The sequence below is a fragment of the Malus sylvestris genome, chromosome 11 (genome assembly GCF_916048215.2).
Source record: "Malus sylvestris chromosome 11, drMalSylv7.2, whole genome shotgun sequence".
In the NCBI taxonomy this organism is placed as follows: Eukaryota; Viridiplantae; Streptophyta; class Magnoliopsida; order Rosales; family Rosaceae; genus Malus; species Malus sylvestris.
The window spans coordinates 39,194,457-39,222,162 of record NC_062270.1 but is presented as its reverse complement, the minus strand read 5'-3'; the positions used below and the strand labels follow the sequence as shown (position 1 = coordinate 39,222,162).

At 40.3% G+C, this 27,706-nt stretch overlaps 5 protein-coding genes across 6 annotated transcripts; 2 read left to right on the top strand and 3 right to left on the bottom strand.

Annotated features, from left to right (window-relative positions):
- The first annotated feature begins 1,509 nt into the window (after positions 1 to 1,509).
- LOC126589588 (mediator of RNA polymerase II transcription subunit 33B-like) lies at positions 1,510 to 9,229 on the top strand. Its single transcript, XM_050254926.1, has 12 exons — positions 1,510 to 1,976; positions 2,618 to 2,728; positions 3,537 to 3,884; positions 4,103 to 4,422; positions 4,528 to 4,619; positions 4,744 to 5,101; positions 5,446 to 5,656; positions 5,972 to 6,086; positions 6,178 to 6,339; positions 6,459 to 7,119; positions 7,228 to 7,434; positions 7,705 to 9,229. The coding sequence occupies exons 1-12, from the start codon at positions 1,690 to 1,692 to the stop codon at positions 8,823 to 8,825; spliced, it is 3,993 nt and encodes a 1,330-aa protein (XP_050110883.1). The 5' UTR covers positions 1,510 to 1,689; the 3' UTR covers positions 8,826 to 9,229.
- A 1,319-nt stretch (positions 9,230 to 10,548) lies between these two features.
- LOC126589617 (protein PALE CRESS, chloroplastic-like) lies at positions 10,549 to 18,003 on the top strand. 2 transcript variants are annotated; one of them, XM_050254966.1, is made up of 7 exons: positions 10,549 to 10,725; positions 10,937 to 11,004; positions 11,155 to 11,349; positions 11,506 to 11,593; positions 11,887 to 11,936; positions 17,092 to 17,271; positions 17,387 to 18,003. In XM_050254966.1, exons 1-7 carry the CDS (start codon positions 10,608 to 10,610, stop codon positions 17,618 to 17,620), a joined length of 933 nt encoding a protein of 310 aa, XP_050110923.1. In that variant the 5' UTR covers positions 10,549 to 10,607; the 3' UTR covers positions 17,621 to 18,003. The 2 variants fall into 2 exon arrangements, with proteins under 2 accessions (XP_050110923.1, XP_050110924.1); XM_050254967.1 differs by lacking the exon at positions 11,887 to 11,936 and having other exon boundaries at positions 11,506 to 11,592.
- Positions 12,131 to 17,092, bottom strand: LOC126589618 (uncharacterized). Its single transcript, XM_050254969.1, has 2 exons — positions 16,525 to 17,092; positions 12,131 to 12,318 (listed from the first exon to the last, which is right to left on the bottom strand). Exons 1-2 carry the CDS (start codon positions 17,029 to 17,031, stop codon positions 12,172 to 12,174), a joined length of 654 nt encoding a protein of 217 aa, XP_050110926.1. The 5' UTR covers positions 17,032 to 17,092; the 3' UTR covers positions 12,131 to 12,171.
- On the bottom strand, positions 17,966 to 21,402 carry LOC126589614 (isoamylase 2, chloroplastic-like). The gene is made up of 2 exons (XM_050254964.1): positions 21,250 to 21,402; positions 17,966 to 20,783 (listed from the first exon to the last, which is right to left on the bottom strand). The coding sequence occupies exon 2, from the start codon at positions 20,733 to 20,735 to the stop codon at positions 18,123 to 18,125; it is 2,613 nt and encodes an 870-aa protein (XP_050110921.1). The 5' UTR covers positions 20,736 to 20,783; positions 21,250 to 21,402; the 3' UTR covers positions 17,966 to 18,122.
- Positions 21,403 to 22,023: 621 nt separating this feature from the next.
- LOC126589616 (CSC1-like protein At4g02900) lies at positions 22,024 to 26,939 on the bottom strand. The gene is made up of 11 exons (XM_050254965.1): positions 26,351 to 26,939; positions 25,288 to 25,437; positions 24,930 to 25,065; positions 24,696 to 24,797; positions 24,428 to 24,547; positions 24,252 to 24,332; positions 23,798 to 24,138; positions 23,443 to 23,688; positions 22,987 to 23,311; positions 22,665 to 22,898; positions 22,024 to 22,458 (listed from the first exon to the last, which is right to left on the bottom strand). The coding sequence occupies exons 1-11, from the start codon at positions 26,662 to 26,664 to the stop codon at positions 22,234 to 22,236; spliced, it is 2,274 nt and encodes a 757-aa protein (XP_050110922.1). The 5' UTR covers positions 26,665 to 26,939; the 3' UTR covers positions 22,024 to 22,233.
- Between the last annotated feature and the right edge of the window lie 767 nt (positions 26,940 to 27,706).

The window sequence follows — 27,706 nt, the reverse complement described above, 5'->3', positions numbered from 1 at the left end:
CTCTACGTTAAATAAAATTTAGAGACCAAAATTATAAAAATCCAAGGACCAATTTAAAAAGTTAATCGTAATATAATACTTTCATGTGGTCGGAGCCCCAGTCATTATTTTATTTTTGGTCCAACTTTTTCAACTATACCTTTTCATTACCGAGTCACTTGTCAATTAAGGGTGAAAGTTTAAGCAAATAGTAATCCCAAGACAAAATGTAGAGGCAATGGCATACAACGAAATAACAACGAAATTAAGTAAACACATATGCTTTAACTTTTATTTTATTTTTTTTGAAAGACCACATATGCTTTAACTTTGGCCGACAACCAGAGCTAGGGGAATTAAATTTGCCCTTCTAGTTTTATCTTATCTTTCTTCTTCTTTTTTTACTTATCGTTTCAATTTTGCAATGTCATATGATAATCGAAACTGTCATTATCTAGTAAATTCTAAAAATAATCATTACTTCTAAAAATAAAATAAAATAACTCAATTAGATTAGATTCGTTTGATTTTTCAATTAAAATTTTAATAAGAATGTTGTTATTGATATTCTAAAAATAAATATTATTCTGAAATCTAAATTTCTATGTTTTAAAAAATAAAATTATTGTGCACACTAGTAAACTTGGTTACCACAATATATTTATCTTCTTTTTCTTGCTTTTCTCTTGTTCTTCCAATTTTGCAATGTCATATGATAATCAAAATCGTCATTTTTGAGTAAATTTGTTAATAATCATTGTTTCTAAAAATAATATAAAAAATCTCAATCAAATGGAAAATCGTTTAGTCATTTAATTAACAATTCAATAAGGGTGGTGTTATCGTCATTCCAAAATCTTATCGTGCACTCCAACCTTTTTATACTTAAAAATAAAAATACGAAGATTGCACAATATCCCTTTTGTAGAAATGAAATGATATCTAAAATGGAGGGTTATCAAGTATTCGATTGTCAAACTACAATATTACAAGATGAGACCGCAGATTCAAGTGATACATACACATAAACAATATAATCTTACATTATTTTTATCCTAGCGATATTCTATTTTAACATACACAGAAGACTAGCACAAACATACCCTATACTCTTAAATTACGAAAAAGAGACATCGCTCTAATCAACTTAGCTGCACGATGAAGTGGCCTTTTTCAATTTGGAGAGTGATATTCACATTTTTGTTAATTTTTTATCATTGATATTCTTCAATTCGACGATCGAAAATTAATAATGTATGAGAGATGTAAAAATGGAGTGTGGACAATGGTAGCATCAACCTTTTGAGGTGTGATATCTACATACTTCTTTTTACTTCTCATTCACCTTTTATTAACTTCTGTTCTTTAGTATTCTTCAATTCATTAATTCCACGATCGGAAATTAAAAAAATATGAATGGCCTAAAAATAGATTGGTGAATAGTAGACCCCTACCTTTTTAGAAATGCACGTCACGGACGATTTTACCAGTCAAGTCAACGGAGAAAAATGTAATACCCGCCTCCAAAACTGACTTCAACCGCGCCTTCTGTACTCCTCCCTCACTCTCCAAATCATACACAAATTCGAAGTCGGAATATATTCTAATCCAATAAAGCAAAAGTTCCTCCGATTCTCTCTCTCTCTCTCTCTCTCTCTAATGCAACCCTAATTTCCTCCTACGACTACGACGACGACGACGACGACGACGATGGCCGTGTTCGTACAGCAGCCACCGCAGAGTCAGCTGTGGGACTCGGTGCTCCAGCTGACCAAGTCCGCGCAGGACAAGAACAGTGACCCGCTCCTCTGGGCGCTCCAGCTCAGCTCCAGCCTCACCTCCGCCTCCGTCTCCCTGCCCTCCGTCGAGCTCGCGCACCTCCTCGTCTCCCACATATGCTGGGCCAATCACGTGCCCATCACGTGGAAGTTCCTCGAGAAGGCCCTGACGGTCAAGATCGTCCCTCCCATGCTCGTCCTTTCCCTTCTCTCTACCAAGTACTCTCTCACTCCCTCATTACATTCGTTTTGATATATCGAATTACAATTTTTGGGTTAAAGTTACTATTTTTAGTATGTTGTTTATAGGAGAGCGAGAATCTGAGATTGTGAAGTATTTACAATTTACGATTTTGTGGGAGGTTGATTGTTGTAGGTGAAATATCTGATTCGTTTCGATGTTCGACTGTGTGGTTGTTCGGTTTGAATGGTTACTAAAATGCGCGTGCCGGGTAAATTTTGCGAATTGGTTAACCTGACTATATGGCACTAGGGGATCGGCTTTTGCGAAATGTCTGAGTTACTTGTAAAGTTATAGTCTTTGTACAAGTTCAAATGAAATTCTGGGGCTTTGTGGCATTATAGTTGGTAGTTTGTGGCTGAATTATGCATCATCATATGGCGGACGATGCTTTGAAAATGGTTCAGAAAGATATTGTTGAATGAATAATTATTTAGGCAGTTAAGGTCTTCATGCCTGTAGTTTCTTTACTGAGCTGGTGTTGGTCGACGAAAATTCATGCATGTGCCGTCTTGTGTGATGGATGATCTCCTTTAGAACTATGCTTAATCAGCTGTTGTTATTAAAATGTACTTTTACTGGTTAAAACTTACGTTTATTGTCGTCTTGTTTTATACAGGGTTGTTCCAAATCGACAGCTTCACCCTGCAGCATATAGGCTCTACATGGAACTTCTTAAAAGACATACATTTTTATTTGCTTCTCAATTGAGTGGACCAAATAGTCAGAAGTAAGTTTCAAATTTCTCTTTTTGTTGTATAATATTATTTCCCAATAAGCCTTCCTTGAACTTGTATTTTGTTTTACCATGTGCCATTATTGCAAAAGTTCTTGACAACAAAATCTTAATTCATGGCTTCATTTCAGGAGACAAAAAAGTCCTTGACAATGAGATATTGTGCTTAGTTGTTTTTCCTTGATTTTTTAGCTTGTATGCGCTCTTAGGTGCTACCAATCCTGCCAATACATAGGAATGCAAATTGCGTATTTTATTTGGTTTCTCAATAGTTAATAAGAGTTCAAGAATTTAATTTTTCGTTTAAACATGACAGTTTACACAAAGGTGTTCAGATCCCCCCTTTCCTCTGTTAAAGAAATTCTCCTTATTGATGAACTCTTTTGCCCCTTTTTCCTTTTCATTTCCCCCAAGTGCCCCTTTGAAAGAAACAATGACTCATAGAGAAGTTATTTGTATAATTTAATGTCATAAACCAATCGAAGTCTTTCAAGTTTCAACAGCATATACGTCTACTTTGTAATTTCTTTGGGTTTTTCTGTCTCGTGCTTTCTGATTCCCTGACCCTCTGTTGAAGAAATGCTCTTTACTGATGAACTTTTTTGCCTCCTTTGCCTTTCCATTTCCCCCATGTCCCCCATTTAAAGAAACAGCTCATCTTAGAGAAGTTAATTTTATAACTAATACCAACCAAACCAACCAAAGCCTTTCAACACCATCTATGTCAACTCAGTAATTTCTTCATTTTGCTGTCTCATGCTTGTATGATAATTTCTAATAATATCTTTTGATGCGATTGCAGGATCATAAAATCCATTGATGATGCTCTACATCTTTCCCAGCAGTATGGCCTTCAAGTGTCTGAACCTGGAGTTCTTATTGTTGAGTTTGTCTTTTCAATCATATGGCAGTTACTTGATGCATCCCTAGATGACGAAGGTTTGCTGGAACTTACCCCAGATAAGAAGCCTAGATGGCCGACCAGGCCACAAGATATGGAAATAGATGGTCACGGTTGCTTTAATGAGAAGAGAAGTGAGCAAAATGAAGGTTTGCAGAAAGCAAATACTGCAATGGCTATTGACATAATTGTGGAGTTTCTGCAAAACAAAGTAACTTCAAGGATTTTGTACTTGGCCCGTCGAAATATGTAAGGATCTTAACCTTTACTTTTCTTTTTTTAAATATATCCATTTACTTTTTTGGTTAGTGGGCATCTTTCTGTCACCATGCTTGTGGGGGAGAAGGGGGAAAACAGCAGTTTGGCCAAGTGCTGGTGTGATGCAATTTGACTAGTTTAAAATCTCATATTAGAGTCTGAAAAGCATCATTGGTGAAGATACCAAACATATCACCTCTTCTTTTCAGGCCATTGCACTGGGGAGGTTTCGTTCAGAAACTGCAAGTGCTTGCGGCAAACTCGTCAGCTTTGAGGACTATGAAACATATAACTCCAGAGGGTCTTCTACAGCTGACATCTGATAGCCGTCGACTTCTGACTCGGGAATGCAAAACAATTTCACAACAAGAATTTCATGCAGTCTTGTCTTCTGGGTCTTTAATGTCTTCAGCCTGTCAGTCTCACGGAGTGAGTTCATCTGCTTTTTGGCTTCCCATTGATCTGTATCTTGAAGATGCTATGGATGGATCAGAAGTAGCTGAAATTAGTGCCGTCGAATCCCTTACTGGTGTGGGCCGACTTTTTGTATTTAAATTATTCTATCGTACATACCTAGAGTTGATAAGATTCTAGTACTCCTAGCCAGGAATATTGATCTGAGTTAACCTTGCAGGTTTAGTGAAGGCTCTGCAAGCAGTTAATGCCACCACATGGCACAATGCATTTTTAGGTTTATGGATTTCAGCTCTTCGGCTTGTTCAAAGGGTAAGAATTGATGCGAACAATTTGGAAATTTCCATATCTAATGATTGATTGCACAGAAAAATTCCTCAAAAGTGTTAGTCCAATTGACCTTTTATCCCCTTTTCCCTCTTGATTGGTTTTATAGGAAAGGGATCCTAGAGAAGGACCTGTCCCTCGTCTTGATACCTGCTTATGCATGCTGTTGTGTATTACAACACTTGCGGTTACTAATATTATTGAAGAAGAGGAAGCTGAATTGATGGAGGAAATGGAAGGGGATCATACTAACCAAAGGAAGGAACAAGCTCCTGGAAAGCGCCGCAGAGATTTAATTACCTCCTTACAGCGATTGGGTGATTATGAGACCTTGTTGACTCCACCTCAGTCTGTTTGTTCAGTGGCAAATCAAGCTGCAGCTAAGGCTATAATGTTCAGATCCGGCCTTACAGTCAGTAATGGATACCATGAATCTATTAGCGTGAACGAAATGCCAATAAATTGTGGTAAGAAACTAATTTTTCCTTCAGCCCAGCAATTTGATGTATGATGGAGTTTTTTATTGAGAAGGTATAAGATAGCTCTCAATTTGGTGTTTAAGACCTTTCATTTGTCTACCATTATTATTATGCTTTTGTCTAATTCTGCTTTCAGGATCAATTGTGTTTTCCTTTCTTATTCTTCAGAGGGTTTTGTTCTGTTTTAACATCTATAGTTTTCCTTTTGGTCCTGTTTATGTTTCTTCCCATCATGGTTATCTCGCATTCATGCTTTCCTTAATTCTTTTATGGGGGCTTGATACTTTTTATCTATATTTCCTTGAACCTATCCTAATATTTTGCACTTGCAGTGGGAAACTTGCGGCATCTGATTGTTGAAGCTTGTATTGCGCGGAATATCGTAGATACATCAGCATATTTTTGGCCAGGCTATGTGAGTGTACGCAGCAACCAAGTGCTACGCAATGTTCCAGGCCAAGTGCCTGCTTGGTCTTCAATAATGAAGGGGTCACCTCTAACTCCATCACTGGCAAATGCTTTAGTTGCCACTCCAGCTTCTAGGTATGCTATAGTATCATTGCTACAATTTGTCTGTTTGTATGTTTAGCCATAACAAAGTAAGTAGGGCTGCGATTGATAGGCAGTGATAGTCACACTACATAAGCATGAATTCCAAGTGGGAATCATCTATTTTGGGTCCATGATTTTTGAGTTGGTAGCGCTGTTTAGCTCATATCTTTAGGTACCAAATAATGACTAGAACATATCTTTAGGTACCCCCCTTATTTTTCCTGAAGCCAGGTATATCAGATGCTCTATTTTGTAAATTTACCCAGTGGTATGGCAACTGAATTTAAGCTCATGGTTTGATGGAAGCTTAGCAGAGATCGAGAAAATATATGAGATTGCAGTCAATGGTTCAGATGAAGAGAAGATATCTACTGCTACCATTCTTTGCGGGGCTTCTCTTGTTCGTGGATGGAATATACAGGTGGCACTCTCTTTCTCTCTTCTCCTTCCCTTACTCCTTCCTGCTGGCCTCTACTGCATGTTAGTCTTATTCAATTCTTTGTCCTTCGCAGGAGCACACCTGTCTTTTTATTATAAAATTGCTGTCACCTCCAGTTCCTGCAGATTACTCAGGGAGTGATAGCCATTTGATCGGCTATGCTTCATTCTTTAATGTCCTTCTGGTTGGCGCATCATCTATAGATACTGTACAGATTTTCTCCTTATTGGGATTGGTATGTGGATCCCTTGTTGAAATAGATAAAATTGAAAAGGGTCTTTGTGTTATGAAATGAAACTTTCCCTAGGCCTTCATGCTTTCCTAAAACTAACGTTATTTGTCATTCACTTCTAGGTTCCACTACTTGCAGCTGCATTGATGCCTATTTGCGAAGTTTTTGGCTCAAGTGTTCCCAATATCTCATGGACACCTACAACAGGGGACGAACTCTCATGTCATGCGGTGTTCTCAAATGCTTTTACACTTCTATTGAGGTTGTGGAGATTTGATCATCCGCCTCTGGAACACATAATGGGTGACTACCCAACTGTGGGAAGCCAAAGTGGTCCAGAATACCTCTTGTTGCTGCGAAACTGTCGATTAGCATCCTTTGGTAATTCAGCCATGGATCGAATAAAAAGCAGAAGAGTTTCAAAATTTATCACCTTCCCTTCAGGTACCATTACCCTGGATTTCTTTCCGAAACTGAAACTCTGGTACCAGCAACATCAAAAGTGTATTTGCTCTACCCTATCTGGGCTTGTACCTGGGACTCCCGTTCATCAGATTGTTGATACACTCCTGACCCTGATGTTTAGAAAAATAAATAGAAGTAGTCAGCCCTTGACTCCAGCAACTTCAGGTAGTAGTAATTCATCTGCATCGGGAACTGATGAGTCCACTATTAGACTCAAGGTACCGGCATGGGATATCCTTGAAGCAACTCCATTTGTCCTTGATGCTGCTCTTACTGCATGTGCCCATGGAAGACTCTCTCCCCGTGAACTGGCTACAGGTTTGTTGAATCCCCTTTATGCATTGATAGAAAAGCAGAACTGAAAGCTCCCCTTTGAGAAAGATGCGGAGTTAAGGTTTGTTAACTTCATTGCATGCTTCATCTCAGGACTGAAAGATCTTGCCGATTATCTTCCAGCAACTTTGGGAACCATGGTAAGCTATTTTTCAGCTGAAGTAACACGGGGAATATGGAAGCCAGCTTGTATGAATGGAACTGATTGGCCAAGCCCTGCTGCAAATTTATTACTTGTTGAGCAGCAGATAAAGAAAATTCTAGCTGCCACTGGTGTTGATGTGCCTAGCCTCACAGTTGGTATGTCCTTATATTCAACTTTGTGAAATAACTTTTTTGTTTTTCAAGATGTCTTATATTGTTGTAATATGAAAAATCATGACATATTGCCTCTGAAGTTCGAGCCAACTTCTTTCAGCCGTCACTCATGATCTAAAGTGAATGTGTTCTGTCGATATTTGAATTGACCAACAAATTTTAGACTAGTGAAATTGGAGCTTTGAGTTTATGCTGTAAACTTCTAATAGTTGTCATGTTAACACTGTTAGGCCTTCAATTTATTGCTTGCAGGTGGGAGCGCCCCAGCTATGCTTCCCTTACCATTTGCTGCTCTCATAAGTCTCACAATAACTTATAAACTTGATAGAGCCTCTGAACGTGCCCTCACCCTGATTGGACCAGCCCTGAACTCTCTAGCTGCTGGTTGCCCATGGCCATGCAATCCGATCGTAGCCTCATTGTGGGCCCAGAAGGTAAAGCGCTGGAGTGACTACCTGGTTTTTTCTGCTTCTCAAACTGTCTTCCACCACAACAGCGATGCTGTGGTCCAGCTTCTTAAGAGCTGCTTTACATCTACTCTCGGACTAAGCTCCTCTCGTGCTTACAGCAACGGCAGTGTGGGTGCCCTCCTTGGTCATGGCTTTGGTTCCCATTTCTCTGGTGGGATTTCTCCTGTTGCCCCCGGAATTCTATACTTGCGTGTGCATCGATCTGTCAGAGATGTAATGTTCCTGACAGAAGAGGTGCTCTCTCTTCTAATGTATTCTGTTAGAGATATCGCAAATTGCGGGTTACCCAGAGAGAGGGCGGAGAAATTGAGGAAGACCAAGCACGGGATGAGGTTTGGACAGGTTTCTCTTGCTGCCGCAATGGCACGTGTCAGGATTGCAGCTACACTTGGGGCCACCTTAGTTTGGATATCTGGTGGATCGAGTTTAGTTCAGTCTTTGATCAGAGAAACTTTGCCTTCTTGGTTTATATCGACCCGTGGTTTGGATCAGGAAGGCAAAGAACCTGGTGGCATGGTTGCCATGTTGGGTGGTTATGCCCTTGCCTACTTTGCAGTGCTTTGTGGGACATTTGCTTGGGGTGTGGACTCGGCATCACCATCATCAAAGCGGCGACCAAAGATTCTCGGGCGGCATTTGGGATTTATTGCAAGCGCACTCGACGGGAAAATATCACTGGGTTGTGATTGGGCTATGTGGCGAGCCTATGTAGCTGGATTTGTGAGCTTGATGGTGGCATGCACGCAAAAGTGGGTACTGGAAGTTGATGTGGAAATATTGAAGATGCTGAGCAAGGGACTTCGACAGTGGAATGAGGAGGAATTGGCTCTGGCCCTTCTGGGACTCGGTGGCGTTGAGGCCATGGGCGCAGCAGCTGAACTAGTACTTGAATGTGAGGTCTGAATGTTGCCAAGGCACGGAGGAGTCCGTCAGAGGAAAACTTACATACAACGGGGATGCTGCTGTCCGTTGCAGAGAAGTTTTTCTCAGTCAAGAGGCGACTAACGGACATGTATGTCTTGTACGCACTGTTTGAGAAAGCGGCCTAGGCACTAGGTGGAGGCCGAGCACCCCAATTAGGGGCTAGGCGTTTAGGAAATCAGTGAAGTCTCTAGGCGGCAGCATAGGCGGCCTAGGCGTTTTTATTTATTTGATTTTTTTTTGGTTAAGGGTTTGAATATAATATTCTATCTTGTAAAATAAGTGTGTACTTTCTTTCTTGTAAAATAACTTATAGTACATTATTCATTTTATGTATTCAATCAACATTGTAGCACTTTATGATTTATAAATCCTTCTATTTTGCATTTATGTTCTCAAATACAAGTGTGTGTGTGTGAAAATACTATATATTTTAAGTATAACTGTATAAATAGTAACTTATTTATATGTTTTTATTGTTACATATAAATTTAATAAAAATAAAAGAACTCGCTTAGGCTCCTGCTCGTTGTCCGGTTTGTGCTTAGCGTTTTTTAGAACTTTTTTGCTTGTACGATATTCCTTGTTGAGGTTTTTGGAGAAATATAGCTCATTCAAGTAAACTGCACGACTCTTTCTTTTGAATAATAAAGAGTTTTTGTGCTCAACATTTTGATTACTTGAAATAGTCAAAAGTTTTTTTTCTTCAAAAATAGAAAATAAAACAACATTTAACACTCATCTCTCAAGCAAAAAAATAACCAAATAAATCAACTATGAGAAGAAGTGGTACATGATGATGATTTTGAAGTGTTAATAATACGACACATAAATTATTTCACCCACTTTTATCTTACTTGCGAGTTTTCTTTTGAAACAATGAAGCGGAATTATAAAAAGAATTTTCTACAATCCTATTATCAAGTTGATCAAAGTTAAAATCTACGAGTAATAAATGAAGAAAATTACTAAACCAAATAGACGATTGATTAGTAGCAAAAATAACTAATCACTTTTTTTATCTTATAAAAAAGGGTATGCTATACACACATCCCTTTTTACTTCATACACACCCTTTTAATTTGCGGCCGTCGGGTCAATTGAATTAAAGAAGATCAAAGTGCAAAAATTAACAAAAGGTGTGTGAGAAGTAAAAAGAAGTGTGTGAATAGCACATCCCATAAAAAAATGGAAAAAAAAAAAAGGTAATACATTTCACACCCTTCATGGTTGGGGTAATTTTCAAAACGGACCATGAGATTTTAAATATCTCACGTTACCCCTAAGGTTTTGAAATTGTATAAATTTACACCTCATGTCTAATGAATTATTTCAATACTCATCAAACCGATGACACGATAATCATGAAATCGGTAATTACAGTAACATGTAAATCACATTTGCATCAAATTGACTTAAAAACTTATCAATTTAACAAACATTTAAATATTTAAAATCCGTAAATTGATAAAATTTCAAAACCTTAAAAATTACTGTGGGAAAATTGAAATCTCACTGCCTATTTTTAATATTATCTCAAATCCTCCCCTGTCGTGAGCTTCCAACATAAAGTTGGTAAACACGAATTAAGATCTTCGTCAAATTCTTTTTGCGAAGATTTCAGATATCTGTCAATTCTATCAATTTATTATTATAAATTATTTTAAATATTTTTATTTAAATTAAACATAAACAATAATCGTAAATACACGACGATTCGCTGTCTCGCCCAGTTAAACACTCAGCAAGTGAAAACAAGAGAAAATGGAAGCGAGGGGGTTCCCGCTAACGTGCACGGCGCTGCCACTCTCACAGACGCCATCGTCATCTTCCTCGCATGCAAGGCTCTGGCCCTCTTGGTTGAAGCCAAAACATGTTTCAGGTGCATAGCACAACCTTTCAGCACTCTCACGTCACTTGATTTTTCAAATTTGAATTTTATTTCTAATAAGTTTGTATGCTTTCTGGGTTTTTTGTTGGAGCTTTGAACATTTTCTCTCTGAATTTTGATGCTTTTTTCTGGGTTTTTTATGGCAGTGTTGAACTTGTTATTTTCTGAATTTGTATGCTTTTTTCTGGGTTTTTGGTGGCAGTTTTGAGGAAGAGCATGAAAAAGGAAGAACCAGTACTTGAAGGTCTTCCCAAAGAGTACTACGACGATGTGAGTGTCCTTTTTCCTTTAATTTGTTCTTTAATTGTCCAAATGGGTACTCAAATTTCAAGTTTTTCTGTAATTATATGCGTAAAGTTTTGTATTTTACTCATGTTGGAAGTGGAAGTAAGCTTTTTTTTTTTTTTTTTTCTGAATTAGGAATGGCAAGCTCAGCAAAGGGAGAAAACAAGGGAGCTGCATCGAAGGCGTCAAGAGGAGGACGAAGAGGAGGAAAGAAAGGTTGAAGAGTATAGGGAGATTGGCATGAGATTGAAGGATTATCCCGAAGAAGATGTCCGAAATGCTCGGAAGCTGATTTCGAGCTTTATCAGAGCTGCTGAAGAAGTGGAAGAGGTGATATCAGAAAACCCGTTGTGCTAAAATTGGTCTTAGTCTTTAGGAAGACATTCAGTTTTCACCTGTGATGGCTTGCCTTCAGTTTCTTATGTTTGCTTTATTGCATTTTGTTTTTGTACTTGTACTTAATTGAGGTTCATGATTTATATGCAGAAAATTGAGGAAGCTGCTGAGAAAGGGGAACTGACTGAACTTGTTTTGATGGTCATATGGAATCGCCTTGACCTCGCTCGACGTGATGTGAGTTGATGAGACTATAACAATTTCCTAAAGAAACTGATTTAGATTGGTAAAAAATGATTGTTAAGGAAACTGATTTAGAGATATAGAAATGAAGTTTTGCAACCAGAAAGTCAGTAGCTGCCATCTACAAACTGGCCGCGGTTACTGATTGCTCCAGATCAACAAACTCAACCTATTAAGTTGATTGGATCAGTCTAATGTTATACATAACCTATCACATTTTCGTCGTCACTCTCTCTCTCTCTCTCTCTCCAGCTTATTGGTTTTGGGTATTTATGACCTTTTTACACGATGAAAAGGATGTTATTAGAAGTCTTGATTTGCTATACAGAAGGGTCGAGGTACGAGCTGCTCTCATCCTATTCTAAGTTCTAGCCATGAAATTGTTCATTTTAGCATTTTGGAACCCGCTGTCAACCTATTTATACTTTGATTTCATAACCGGTGGGAGAATTTAAGCTTTTGCTATTACTCAATGGTTTCATATGAGAATATCTTACAAAATTAGTTTAGATTAGCCTTGATACCCCCTAAATACAACAACAACAACAACAACAACAACAAAGCCTTTTCCCACTAAGTGGGGTCGGCTATATGAATCCTAGAACGCCATTGCGCTCGGTTTTGTGTCATGTCCTCCGTTAGATCCAAGTACTCTAGGTCTTTTCTTAGAGTCTCTTTCAAAGTTTTCCTAGGTCTTCCTCTACCCCTTCGGCCCTGAACCTCTGTCCAGTAGTGACATCTTCGAACCGAAGCGTCAGTAGGCCTTCTTTGCACATGTCCAAATCACCGGAACCGATTTTCTCTCATCTTTCCTTCAATTTCGGCTACTCCTACTTTACCTCGGATATCCTCATTCCCAATCTTATCCTTTCTCGTGTGCCCACACATCCCACGAAGCATCCTCATCTCCGCCACACCCATTTTTTGTACGTGTTGATGCTTCACCGCCCAATATTCTGTGCCATACAACATTGCTGGCCTTATTGCCGTCCTATAAAATTTTCCTTTGAGCTTCAGTGACCTATGACGGTCACACAACACGCCGGATGCACTCTTACACTTCATCCATCCAGCTTGTATTCTATGGTTGAGATCTCCATCTAATTCTCCGTTCTCTTGCACGATAGATCTTAGGTAGCGAAAACGGTCGCTTTTTGTGATCTTCGCTAGATTGCTCCGGTCATTAGTATGGATAAGTATATAAATGGATAGAGATAGGAAAGCGAACACAAGATATACGTGGTTCACCCAGATTGGCTACGTCCACGGAATAGAGGAGTTCTCATTAATTGTGAAGGGTTTACACAAGTACATAGGTTCAAGCTCTCCTTTAGTGAGTACAAGTGAATGATTTAGTACAAAAGACATTAGGAAATATTGTGGGAGAATGATCTCGTAATTACGAAACTTAAGTATCGGAGTGTGGTATCGTCTTGACGTGCCTTATCTGTCTCATAGGTAGATGGGGCATCTTCTCTGGAAGTACTCTTCCTCCATCCAGGGGTGGTATCTTTAACTGGTGGAGATGCACAAGGTAATGTATCAATTTCACTTGAAGCTTACTTGTAGTTTCAGGCTTGGTCAAGCGCGATACAAACCATGTAGTAGGAGTCCCCCAAGTCGCCGAGCTAGGGGATCTGCTGAAAGAGGTGACAGACAAGGTAAGCAATCATAGCTCTGGCTGATTGTTCACAGTCTCCCTATCTTGCAGGCAGCATGAAGGATAAAGAGAAGAAAATGAGAAGAGATGATATGGGATACTTTTGCTTTTGAAGAAGTAACTTTCCACAGGCTTATTCTTGAACTGAGCTGGAGGGTTTTCTGGTTTCCTCCAGAGTATAAGGCCGACTGAAGAATTTGAGGGTCAAAACAAGTCCATCAAATCTAGAGTACGTTCGACCCTGCTGATATGGGATACTTTTGCTTTGACAGAGTAATGGATGTATCGGCACGTGTGCTGTTACGCTTATCTCCACATGCTTCCTTGTATCCTTCTCCCTTGCCCTATCTGTTCCTCAGGCAGATGCGGTATCTTCCCTGGAAGCATAAGATGTTGAAGATGAGTACTCGAGAGCAATGTCAGGTAAGTAATCAGGTAAGGGGTTCCAGGCAGTCAGTTCCTGGCTGGAAGCTTAATTCCAAGTACTGACTGATTGCTCTCTTTCTCCTTGTCTTGCAGGTAAGAACAAGGTCAAAGGAAAAGACAGGGAAAAAGCATGATATGGGATACTCTTGCTTTTAACCCTGATGATATGAGATATTCTTGCTCTAGTATAGCTTGTTTGCAGAGGGATTATCGGGGGGAAAGAAAGCTGAATATTTCGAAAGGCTTCGTTGGGAGTGCCCTCTCAGATATGAGGAAGGGTTGAGCATTTTTGCAGGTTTGCCTGTCCGTTGGGGATGGAGGTCGACATATATAGGAGTCTCCTTAACAACAAGTAGTAATGCTATTCCTTTACCCTACTTGGTCATAGCACGGTAGTGGGAGCTGTCAGCTTCACATGTTTTAACGCTGTCAGAGCACTTTGAAAAAGTGGTTTGTGGTATCTGGAAAGCTGATGTTGCGTGTGAAGATTACAGACAGCTTTATCCAAGGAGATCTGGCTCTTGAAGTTGGGAAAGTGTTGCCTCTTCGGTTTTCGAACAAGCAATCCTATCGGGGATCTGGCTCTCGAGATTCGGAGAACGATGCCTCTTCGATTTTTGAGAAAGCAATCATGCTGAGGGTCTGGCTCTCGAGATTCGGAGAGCGGTGTCTCTTCGATTTTTGAGAAAGTAATCATGTTGGGAGTCTGGCTCTCGAGATTCGGAGGGCGGTGCCTCTTCGATTTTGGAGCAAGCAATCTTGTTGGGAGTGTTTTCTCGAATGTGAGTAAAGGTTGGGCATGTTTGCTAGTCTACCTTGCCACGAAGCACAGAGGTTGACACACAGGGACTTTCTAATTATCCAGCAATGGTACTGTTCATTTACCCTCTTCGATTTTTGAGAAAGTAGTCATGTTGGGAGTCTGGCTCTCGAGATTCGGAGGACGGTGCCTCTTCGATTTTGGAGCAAGCAATCTTGTTGGGAGTGTTTTCTCGAATGTGATTAAAGGTTGGGCATGTTTGCTAGTCTACCTTGCCACGAAGCACAGAGGTTGACACACAGGGACTTTCCAATTATCCAGCAGTGGTACTGTTCCTTTACCCTTGTGGGTAATAATATGGTAGCTAGACCTTCAAAATTTATGTGTCTAAACTTTGTTAGTGTTGTTTCTTTGCTATTCTTTTACCCTTCTTGGTCAGAGCGATGTAGTGGGAGCTGCAAGCTTCACGTGTTCAACTTTGGCAGAGAACTTTGGCAAAGTTATCTGTGGTACCCATGAGCTACTGTTGCGTGTGGGAAGTGGGTGATTGAACAGTAAGACTCATGTGCTTTCTACTTCACCAGAAGTCTTCGACCGAATGCCCATAATTTCCGCAAAGCTGAGTGTGCGTGTGACAGGTGCTGACAAGGCTGGAAAAGTAGGTGCCTCTTCGATTTCTGAGATCGGCCTCGTGATCTCTGAGTAGCCCAGCTTTTGAGAAAGCAAGCTCCTCTTCGATTTCTGAGATCGGCCTTCGTGGTCTTTGCGCAGCCCAGCTTTTGAGAAAGCAAACGCCTCTTCGATTTCTGAGATCGACCCTCGTGGTATCTAAGCAGCCTTGCTTTTGAGAAAGCAAACGCCTCTTCGATTTCTGAGCAGGCGCCTCTTCGATTTCTGAAGCTCCGTCGAGTGCAGATTTTTATAGGGGCTGGCATTAAGTTCCAAAGCACACTTGAATCTCCACCAGTAGAAGCTCCATTCTTGCACTTCTAAGATCTTGATTTGTCCGACCTCTTCTCTCTTCAACACCTTTGAAAATGTCTGGCCCCTCCGACCGTCGTTTTGACTTGAACCTTGTTGAAGAGGCAGCCCCGCCTTCTCCTGACAACATATGGCGTCCATCCTTCGTCTCCCCTACTGGTCCTCTTACCGTTGGGGATTCCGTGATGAAGAATGATATGACCGCTGCGGTGGTGGCCAGGAACTTTCTCACTCCCAAAGATAACAGACTACTTTCCAAACGGTCTGATGAGTTAGCTGTTAAGGATTCTCTGGCTCTCAGTGTTCAGTGTGCAGGTTCTGTGTCTAATATGGCCCAACGCCTATTTGCTCGAACCCGCCAAGTTGAATCATTGGCGGCTGAAGTGATGAGTCTCAAACAGGAGATTAGAGGGCTCAAGCATGAGAATAAACAGTTGCACCGGCTCGCACATGACTATGCAACAAACATGAAGAGGAAGCTTGACCAGATGAAGGAATCTGATGGTCAGGTTTTACTTGATCATCAGAGATTTGTGGGTTTATTCCAAAGGCATTTATTGCCTTCGTCTTCTGGGGCTGTACCGCGTAATGAAGCTCCAAATGATCAACCTCTGATGCCTCCTCCTTCTAGGGTTCTGTCCAGTACTGAGGCTCCGAATGATCCCCCTCCGGTGCCTTCTCTTTCTGGGGCTCTACCGACTGCTGAGACTTCTCCTAAGCAACCTTTGTGAAGGCTCCCTCTTGTTTGTTTATTTTGACTTATGTATATGTACATATTTGTAGCTTATCGGGGATATCAATAAATAAGCTTTCCTTCATTTCAACGTATTGTGTTAAATACACCAAAGCCTTCTTCGCTAAGTTCTTTGAATTTTCTTTTGTTGAGGTAGTGTTCCCTTAATTTCCTGAGTGAGGAAAACTTCTCGGTTGGAGACTTGGAAAATCCAAGTCACTGAGTTGGATCGGCTATATGAATCTTAGAACGCCATTGTGCTCGGTCCTGTGTCATGTCCTTCGTTAGATCCAAGTACTCTAAGTCTTTTCTTAGAGTCTCTTCCAAAGTTTTCCTAGGTCTTCCTCTACCCCTTCGGCCCTGAACCTCTGTCCCATAGTCGCATCTTCTAATCGGAGCGTCAGTAGGCCTTCTTTGCACATGTCCAAACCACCGTAACCGATTTTCTCTCATCTTTCCTTCAATTTCGGTTACTCCTACTTTACCCCGGATATCCTCATTCCTAATCTTATCCTTTCTCGTGTGCCCACACATCCAACGAAGCATTCTCATCTCCGCTACACCCATTTTGTGTACGTGTTGATGCTTCACCGCCCAACATTCTGTGCCATACAGCATCGCCGGCCTTATTGCCGTCCTATAAAATTTTCCCTTGAGCTTCAGTGGCATACGGCGGTCACACAACACGCCAGATGCACTCTTCCACTTCATCCATCCCGCTTGTATTCTATGGTTGAGATCTCCATCTAATTCTCCGTTCTTTTGCAAGATAGATCCTAGGTAACGAAAACGGTCGCTCTTTGGTATTTCTTGATCTCCGATCCTCACCCCTAACTCGTTTTGACCTCCATTTGCACTGAACTTGCACTCCATATATTCTGTCTTTGATCGGCTTAGACGAAGACCTTTAGATTCCAACTCTTCTCTCCAAAGGTTAAGATTCTGAAACGGGAGGCTACTCCTGCCATGAGACTGCTCAATGATCTTTTGAATATGCATGATGGCTTCGACGGTGAAGGGTGGCTGAAGGAATGCAAAAAGCGCATGATTGAAACTTTCCCCCGGGAGGATCCCTTTAGCATTCTTGTTCCAGCAGGATTTGACATCGATAAGGTATGTTGGGAATATGCAGATTGAGATTTATGTTGGAAGTCATGATTTGTAACTATTTATAAGTCAAGTTTATCCTTTCTGACTTCTTAATTCGGTCATATTTCTTCTCGATCAGCATGAAGGACAACTCCGGCTACCAGTTGAAGCTGATGATGCTCTACTGAGGGTAGACTTTGTCAGGGAGGTCAATGCATTGCTACAAGAGATTCGGGCGGAGCAAATTGAGGTACAAAATGCACAAGGGCTTGATCCTGAAGCCATTGCAAGTAGGTTGAAGCAGCAGGAAAAGCAGCGTGCCATACGCTTGGTAGAATCGATACTAGACCTGGCCATTAATTTGCAGTGGTAGCAAAATTGTGTTCCTTGTTTTTTGTAGTTTTTGTAGCCTTTTCTTTTTCCTTGCTAAAGGAGTGAAGGGTTTTTCTTTAACTTCAAAAGACCAAAGATTGGACACATGAAGGGAAGACCTACAGATGCTCCTGTTAGAAGGTGCGACTCTGAGATGGAGGGTTAGGGCAAAATGGGTAGAGGAAGAGTAGGAAGACTCGAAAAGAGACTAAGAAAATATATAAAGTACTTAAGAGCTAACGGAAGACTTAGTGCAAAACTGAGCGCAAGGCGTTCTAGGATTTATACAGCCGACCCTATTTAGTGAGATATAGCTCAATGGTGGTTGTATTCAAAAGATCAAAGATTATTCAATAAAAATTACTTTATTGCTTTAAACAAAAATTTACATGGAATTTACAGCAGTGACTTATGTGCTACTTTACTGCACTGCAATGTCTTATTGTCCAAGTATCCTATTAAAAGTTTACCAACAAAATCATTATATGGATCAACTAATAAAGCTACAAGCATCTGGCTTCAAACAGAGCACAACTGTGAGACTTCATTTGGTACGCAAACAAACCCGCCATTTGTTCCGGAACTGGCTCGCCGTCGGTTGAGAAAAAACCTGGAAATGGAAGAGCCGTGTCGACCAAACGGAACCATCCCATACCTTCCGGAGGCGGAGGCAGAATGACAGTCTCTGAACGAGCTGCTGCACTGAAGGCAACAAACAAGTCACCCCATATAGGGGGAGAAACATCTCCTGGTTCGGTCGCTTCCTCTTCGTCTGGTTTCAGCTTCATGGCAAGGAATTTGCAGGACGGATCTTCCCATTTTGGAGAAGATTGATCACTCCCGTACCAGTCTATGTTTTCTTCTTTCAAGAAGTTCCTCTCCTGAAGTAGGTCGCTCCGCCTTATCCTAAACGAACTTAAAAACGCAATGAATTGTGTGGTTTGAGTAGCAAAACCTGTTCCCAGTGCGTTCCAATCGAAAGCTTTTCTGTCACTGTATGCAGGGGAACCACCTGTAGATTGTCCACACTCATCTCCCATGTTAAGAACAGGAACGCCGAGTGAAACAAACAAGATGAAGAGAAAATTACGAATTTGTTTAAGTCGCCTTTCAAGTACAGCGGTTTTATCTGTAGGCCCTTCTTCCCCGCAATTCCAACTCAGCTCTGAAGCTAACTTAACACCACTGAAACTAACAAGGTCCACGAGAGGAAGTCCGGAATTCCGGGAAATAAAGTTGAAAGCGAATGCTGGCCCTCGTCCATCCGAGAAGATGTCCCCGTTCCCACAGAGCCGTGTAGCAAGGTCACTAAGAAGGCCCTCACCCCTCAAAAATTTCCTCACATCTTTAGAGAATTTCGAATTCACTTCTGCCCATCTCTTCCAATGAGGAAAGCGAGTTTCTTTTGGTACCGAGCCATGAGGATCCCAGCGGTCTGCAATGATCTTGGTCTTCGAGAGTAGCGGATCAAAAGCAATTGCTTCGACCAAAGGTGGGCGAGATAAGTATTCACCTTTAGACCCTCGCAACAGAGATGATGCATTTATAAAACAAAAGCCATCAACGTGAAACTCAGTCACCCAGTATCGAAGACTATCCAATACCATTTGTTGCACAACAGGATAGTTACAATTCAAAGCATTTCTGGCTTTCAAATCCGCAACCCCGTTTGTGTGATAATAAGATGAGATATCGATTCCTTGCAGAGCTTCGCCCTCAGCGGTATGGGTGAAAACAACTTCCAGTAGGACCTCTATTCCGTCGGCATGAAATTTTTTCACCATGTCTTTCATAGAATTGACAGCTGATACAGGCCCTCTAGAAGGTCCAAACCAATTCATAGGTGAAAAGAAATGGATAGGGAAATATGGACCCTTTTGCTCGTCAAATGGGAAAATAGGCTCTAATAAAACTGCATTCACACCCAGGTGTTTTAAATGCTCCAACTTCTCTGTCAAACCCGAAAAAGTGCCTGCTATATTAGTTGGTAGATTACTAGACTTATGCTCTGTAAAACGCGTCACGTTCAACCGATAAACCACAAGTTTTTCCATTGCTAAGTCAGGTCGAACGTCACCAGCCCAGTTGAAAGCAGGTTCCTCACATAGCCTTCCAAGATACTTCAACCCTGTCCCATGAGGAACAGATTTGGAAATGATCTTAGCGTATGGATCCAGCAAGACATTCCCTTCATCAAATCTATAACCATAGCTCACAAAATCCCATCCACTTTCAAATGACGCATGCCAGATGTCACCTGATCGATTAACATATGGATCTAGATCGAGCTCCAACACAGGTTTTTCAGCTGTGGTCTCACCATACAAGCATAAAACTACACTTTCTGCATTTCTTGAAAAGATGGCAAAGTTCATGGAACCATCATTAGAAAAAGAGAGACCCAATGGAGCGGGATAGCCTCGACCAAAACCAACCGGGAAACAGAAATTTGTCTTCCTATGACTTCTTATGTCCAAGTCACTCGAATCAGCATCTGCGGGGGCTTTCAAAATAAACGAGAGGTAGAAGGGGATTTGTTTAGCCTCAAACTCCAATTCGAGAGTAAACCTGCCGGAAGAAGTCTCAGTGAATGGAGTTTCTAGGGTGGTGGTTCTGTCAGCTGGGGTCGAACTTCTGAAATTCGAAGGCATGAAACTAGATGAATCAGATCTATAAATTCCCCAACTCAGTACCAGTAATCTATCATTACTAGACAGGTGCAACGATGAAACTTCAATATTCACAATGCATTTGGCATTCTTCATTCTAACAAAAACTTTTACCATATCCCCAGTTTCTGTTCTAAATCGATAAGTTGATACCTTGCCTGCTTCTTCAGTTTCAGTACTGGTGTAGACTCTTTGCTCCATTGGCTCAACAGAAACTCGGGATGTAGCATACACTTTCAAGTCACGGTCCCTTAGAGGCGTTTCCTTGAAGTTCTGCACAACTTCTCCGAAAACTAGATTTCTCTCTATACCCAGTTTTACAGAACCACGCAGACCATTGTGCCTGTGTCTATAACGATTTGCAGCAGTCAGCTTAGACAATTCAGTGGTTCCACAATTCAAACAACAGGAGGCCTGCATGGCGATTGACAGCGGAAGAGTTGCCATCCTAGAGCGCAAACACGATGGTCTCCTACTCAAATGTCCAGAGGCATTCTGTTCAAGAGAAAGCAAATTAATTTTCGTTAAAAACAAACAAATTTTCCACATCTCCCTAATATATTTGGATCCTAGAAAATCATCATCTCATGAACAAACTTCTTCAATCACCGGCATTCGATAAAGAAGCATATAATTTCCAAATTTTTCATGCTGCAACATACAATTGCAATGACAACACAGATACACATCATAAACCCATCAAATCAAAGAAAGAACAGGATCCATGGGAGTTGGTTGAACCCAGTTTCAAATCTGAGAAAATCTAAGATGGGTTGCTCATAATTCGAGTATAAACAACAACAAAAATCCAGATGGGTTGTTCATAATTCAAGTTTAAAAACTAAAATTGATAAAAAAAAAAAAAATCAAATGCATCAGCAGGTAAGCAACTAGACAGAAGATCATAAGCATTAACAAAATGAGAGATTTGGTGACAACAAAGAGGGAGATACGAACTTACATCATTGGACCTGCTCAGTTAGAATCAGACTAATGCAGAAACAGCAGGAGAGAGAGAGAGAGAGAGAGAGAAAGAGAAGCAGAGAGTTGTTGGGATTTCGTTCTCTGAAAAGTTGTCAGGATTTTATGTGCCGCACAACGCAGCAAAGATGATCGAGATCGAGATGGGTGAGAGTGACTTGAACTGTTCTTACGAAAATGCTCGACCGTCCGATTTTGCTAAACTTCAAACTTTGTTATGATTAATAATATTTTTAAGGGGTTTTAATCACAAATGGTCCATAAATTGAACGACTCGATAGTTCCCGTAATTGAACATCGATGAATGTAGTCAAATTACTATGGTCATTATGTCACAATTTTGTCAAAAATTCTGTTTTGTGTTGACGTGTCACACAACTTGTCTTACAAATTTTATTGATTATAAAAAAATGAGTGTTCATTATCTTATTTCCATCCCACCCGAGCAACACCCTGTATAGTCAATATTTTCACAAATTTGTATATCAATAGTTTTAACGATAATTATATTTAAAGCACAGATCTCACCCCATCTGGTCGCCTGTATGAGAAAAGAAAATTCTAAAACGGCTACTCTCTCGAATATAATATTATCAGAAGAAAAATTATGGGGTCTCAAACTAGAGTCCAAGAATAGGTACTAAACCAGCAAGCCCGATTAGTTTAATGAGTAATTATGAAAGCAAATGTTAACCACAATAATAATTTAATGTGAATTGAAACTTTTATGTATATGCTCGGTTACACTTAAGAATTTCTTCCATATCACACGGTGAATTGCTGGTAAATAAAAAATAATCATGTTTAAACATACAGATTAGGCTCCATTGCTACATTGACTTTCTAATATGTCTGCATCTCCCCCTATTATCCACAGAATGAACACTATAAAATCCATGATCCTCGTGCATTTACAAGAGGGAAGGGCTTTGAACCTAAAAGATGTGTCTGCCGGAAAGAAAAACTAACTGCGAATTTCAGGACCGGCATCGGACTCGTGTTTACTTCCCATTTGAGACGTTCTCTTTGTAACAACAAGAGGACTGCTCTCCTCCTCGTCAACGTCTACTTCGTGATTCTGCATCTGCCCTCCCTTGAAAACGGGATGCACGTAAGCGTCCTTCAGATAGTTCAACAGATTCAGGTTTGGTTCCGTTGCACGCTCGACCGTATCCTTCACCATTGCCTCCTGTTTGTTGCCAAACCAAGCACATTGAGAATATGGTATTGCTAAGAATACGGTATAGTAACGGCATTCAGAATGCGAGAGCCGCACATTTTTATGACTCCGTGTGTGTTAGTAAACGCATGAGAACTCAAGAAATGTGCCGTTATGGTAATGGCATTCTATACATAACTAACAAAACTTTGTACCGGGAACTTCAACCTAATTACCTGTAGTGGGAATTTTAGGAATGCTGATTCGAATCGCCCCTTGCAGACTCTATGGAACCAGAGTGTCAAAATAGGTTGCGGGATGAGAATGAACGTTGATTTCGCAACGCCTAATGTGCTAAACAACCCCATTAGTAGAACTTGTGCTATGATTAGACCGATAATTACACGAAGATGCACCTGTGGCCAGAAGGCCGCGCCACTCTCATATTTCTGGTCATAGACATTAATAATCTGGCAGCAAAAAGGAACCATTAGAGCCACCTAACAATGAGCTAATCTGCATTTACTAATGGCATAATGCTGGTATTAGATAGCATACCTGATGACGATAAACCACGTAGGCGAAAGCGAAGAATATGAGAATGAAAGGAAGTAGTATAGGTGTGACAACAGAATAAACAAGACCCAGCAGAAAATATAATTGTGTCCTAGGTTCGTTTGTAGCGAAATTCAAGGAACCGGGATCAGTTGCCTGCTCCCGATCTTGTTCTGTCTTAACCAGAAATGTGTTCTTGAGGTGAAACAAAATTAACGGCACCAATCTGAGGATTTCTGCAGCGATTCCACTCCAACCATCAACCATGACATAAGTGATGAAGAATGTACCTTTCATTGGGATGGACCTCCCAACAGTTTTTGTGAACCTGCAAAAGCAATCGTACATTTCCTGTCATATTATCCCATCATTGATTAAGAAAGTTTGAAAATTTCAAGTCTGTACACACAAATGCCAATGCCAACATTACTACTAAGTTGTGGAAAATTATGACATTACTCGGTTGAGGGCTCGTTCATAAGTTTCTCAAGCTGCTGAAGTGCCGTTCCAGTAACAATGCTTCCTAGGAACACATTGATAAGTATGAACAAATGATACTTCGCTGCAGATCTCCTATCCAGATGTGAGAGTGATGTTAAGCCCTCAATCTTTGACATAAGCATAAGAATCATGGGAAGTATAGCGAGAAATATCTTCAATGCAATTCCCGGAAGAAACCCTTGGACAACAGACTTGACAGAACTTCTGCAAGAGAAAAACAAACGAAAAGAAGGGATAGGATTTAAAACCTTTTTTGTATTAGTTAAAACCACATACAAGAAATCAATACTAATAGAATGAAACAGGGACACACATCTGAAGAAGTGGCTTCAAGAAAGGAAGGGCCTTCTGAATCCCCTCGATGTTAGCTAAAGATTGGACGAACGCAATTGGAATCATGAAGAAGAAAGTAAGGAAGAAAAAGGCAACACCCATGAGCAATTTTCGCACGTTGAGTTCAACGTATGGAATTGCAAGGTTATTCCAATAGATGTCGCGTGGCTCAGGAGCCCACTCCGTCAACCAGATGGTAGGATTACGTGACTGCTGAGTTTGAGCACACACAGCTGCTCCCCATCGCGTTTTGAATGAAACAAATGCTGCAGGCATTATGGCATCAGGATCACTTATAACCTTTTCTCGTTCTTGCTTTTCCTGCATGAAATCTACATTATTATGCATCTAGAACGCACGAACGAAACAAACACAGACTGTCCAACATATCATTGTGTGACAAGAAAGAAAACATGCTCCTTAAAAATACTCACTTCTTCGACCAATTTCTTGATCGTATCATTGTAGTAATCAATCGCGTCGACTCTATCTCCCCATAGGCCCAAGAAACCTGTCTAATGGGATATGAGATGACGAACTCAACGGAATCAAAACATTAACAAATGACTCTCACAAGAACATAAAAATCAAGTTAAGCAAAGAAAGAAACCTTTGTAGTAGGCTTTGCCTTGGGATTTCTCTCAAACTTGTTTTGGTAGTACACAAGCCAATTTTTCGTACTCTTCTTCTTGTCGACCACCTGTGCAAGTTTATTTGCATTGTATACAACCTACAAGCATTTAAAGTAACACAATTGATTTCAATGTCGGTTTATAGTTTAATATATGTTCTTTAAATTTGTTTTTCAGTAGTATATATATGCTGATTCCTTCGCAGATCAAACTAGTAAAACTAACCAAGTTCAGCAACTTGCTTACTTGATGTGTAAGATAGTGACCGGGATGGTTTACACAGAAGAAATGTTCGATATGCTCACTGACTGATTCATCAGGATCTGGGGGTACATTCCTCACAAGAACCTGTTAGGGACGTAGAGTTAACGTAAACAATTGCAAACTAAAAAACTAACCCAGCTATGAGTAAACAGATGCCTCAAAGTATAAAAACAGATAACTGAAAAAACTAAACAGACCACCATGGGGATGCCTCACCGTGAACTGATCAGGACGACGCTTTTCAGATGCTAAAAATTGAAGCCGTTTAGTAGCCACTGTCTTGTACTCATGGTATAAAACAAAGCATGTCCAAAAGGTAAATACATAAGACATCACGAGATGTGCGAAAAACCTATAAGACCGAAAACAAAAGAGAACTCAGATTTGGATTGTATAAAAGTAATGAACTTTTGAGGGCAGAAAAACTATGGTAGCACTAAGTATTAAGATCATCTCTTGTCACTCCTGTCTACGATACGAAAAAAACTTGGGTCTGAGACCACGACGTCTGTAGGGTACCTCTCACAAAGAAGAAGAAAACATGGGGAAATGGAAATGGAGATGAAAAACTTACTTGGGAGATCCAGAAGGAATATTGGATATTGAGAGTTTATCAATGTCGCTGAATACTACTTCACGGCTCCTTTCCAGCGTATTGCTCATATAATTGACAGGCACCAAAACACCAAGCGCAAGCGCGGTTATGGGGACGAATATCTTCAAGCTGTGTGAAATGAGTATCATTAAGTCATTTACTGAGTTAATCAGCAAGAGTTTCGAAAACATGTAACATGTTATGTGCACTCCGAGTGTTTTAACACGATGTGTTCTGAACAAACTAGCTCTTACTCTAGCGGTACCTCTCTTAACAGTTGGAAGAGGTCTAACTTCAAAATAATAGGCGATTTTCCTCTCACGACACATTGAATTTCAAATGGGATTCGGTAATTCTGTGACATACAACGAACTAAAGAGAGCTAATTGCAAAATACACCTTAGGTTCGAGGTCAATTTCAAGGGATATGCCATTGCAGTTTCCTTACATTACTAAGAGCTCGTTTGGATGTGCTTTTAAAATGAATGAAAGCGCTTTTAGAAAAAAAAATTTGGGTTTCAAAAGCACTTTAAGTGCTTTTTGCAAGAATCACCAGTTATGCGCTTCTTTCAAGAAGCATTTTAAGTACTTTTTCACGATTTACTTGCATATTTATTAATGATTGATTCTAAAAATATTTTCACCAAAAACGCTTTCAGTCATTTCAAAACACACATTCAAACGAGCTCTAAATATTTGAACTGTTAACAATTCAAACCTCTTGTGTCTAGACATCTTCCCCTCCGTACAATTTCTCACATTACGACCTTAAAGTATTAAACTGTTGAGTAATTAGAACGGCGTCGTATCTAACCATCTAGGCCTCCATGCACGTCTACATACACAGGTGCCTCATACCAACTCTTTTTGTCTCGTTCAATTTCGGTCAGACACAAAAATGATTTGAATCGTTAATACTTTAGTAACCCTACAAAATTGACATTTTGGGTCCCTCTTTGAAAGTGACCCCAAATCTCAAAGACGTATATCGTAATTAGCTCAAAAAATTTAAATTTGCAAAAGCATGAAGGAAGTTGGCTACCCGAGCACATAAATCCGAATGTAAGCGGCGGAATCAAGGCCGGCGTGATCAATGAGCTCCGGTTCGGGCATCCGCAGCGCGGCAGGCATCCAATTGAGGAACTTGAAGTAGGTTTTGGCGTCCAGATTGACGAATTTCCTAACGGTGGCGCCGGAGCTCGTGGGGCTTCCCCTCATCCCCTTGAGGTACCATTTCGGAAAGTAGACTCTGTCGTTGAACGGCTGCAGCCGCAGCAGACCAAACGCCACCAGAAATCCGAATGCAGACAGAATGTTGATGGCTGCTGACATCATAATATCTTGAAAATTCGCCATTTTTATGAATTAATTTTGACACAGCGGAAGTTACAGGTTAAGGGATCACGAACGAACGGCCTTTCTAGTCAGAAAGACGAAAGCTTTTCGGATTCCGTGACGGCGACGGTGGTTGGTGGTGAGATTACGGGTGGAGACTCGAAATTTGGGCTGAGAATTGCGAAGTTTTGGGATTTTTTGGGTGGAAATGTTTGGAAATGGGTGGCAGAAGAGAGAGAGAGCGGTTGGATGGCGCCAACAAGCTCGGAGGCGTGTTTGGCCTCGCTGGACTCACGCTTCTGAACGTTGGCAGGGGATATTTGAATTTGTTCTTTGACCGATATACCCTTCAATTACTTTGCATTCTTTTTTTCTTTTTCTGGAAAATATATGATTTCTTAAAAACAAATTAAAAAATGAAGAAAATGATTTTTATACGCTTATTTTTCTTTTCTGCGCATACTCTTGTTCACTTGCGTTTATTCTTTTCTCATTTATTCAAATATAGGTGACAAAATAGTCACCAATAGCTGTGAGAAAATACCCATATATTCTCTCCTCTCTCTCCTTCTCTTTGTTCTTATTCTTCTTACTTCGTTCCATCATTAACTTAGAATTATAGTAAAGTTGTACTTTTTTTTCCTTCGTTATGGTTTTTTTTCTACTGGGTTTTTCCAAGCAATGTTTTAACGAGGTAACTGATATTGATATGTGGGTATTCAAGGGGGAATGTTGTAATCAGTGGGAATGTTTGCCCACATGTATACAGTAAAGATTCATATGCTAAATAGTGAAGTTTTTGTAAGTTTTCATGGTAGTTGCTTTGTAAATAGAGCACTACTAGTGCTCAAAACATACAATACAAAAGCAATAAGAAAAGAAAGACAAGTCATAATATTTTTTGCATTCTCCTATTTCTCTTTTTCCTGCAATCTTTCTATAGTTAATAAACAAAACAGTCTGATATATTACATCCGATTCGCTCTCGCTCTGAACAAATGTTATTTATCTAATTTTTGCTTATTTATAACAATTTAGTTTTTTTCATCAAAATAAAATTATG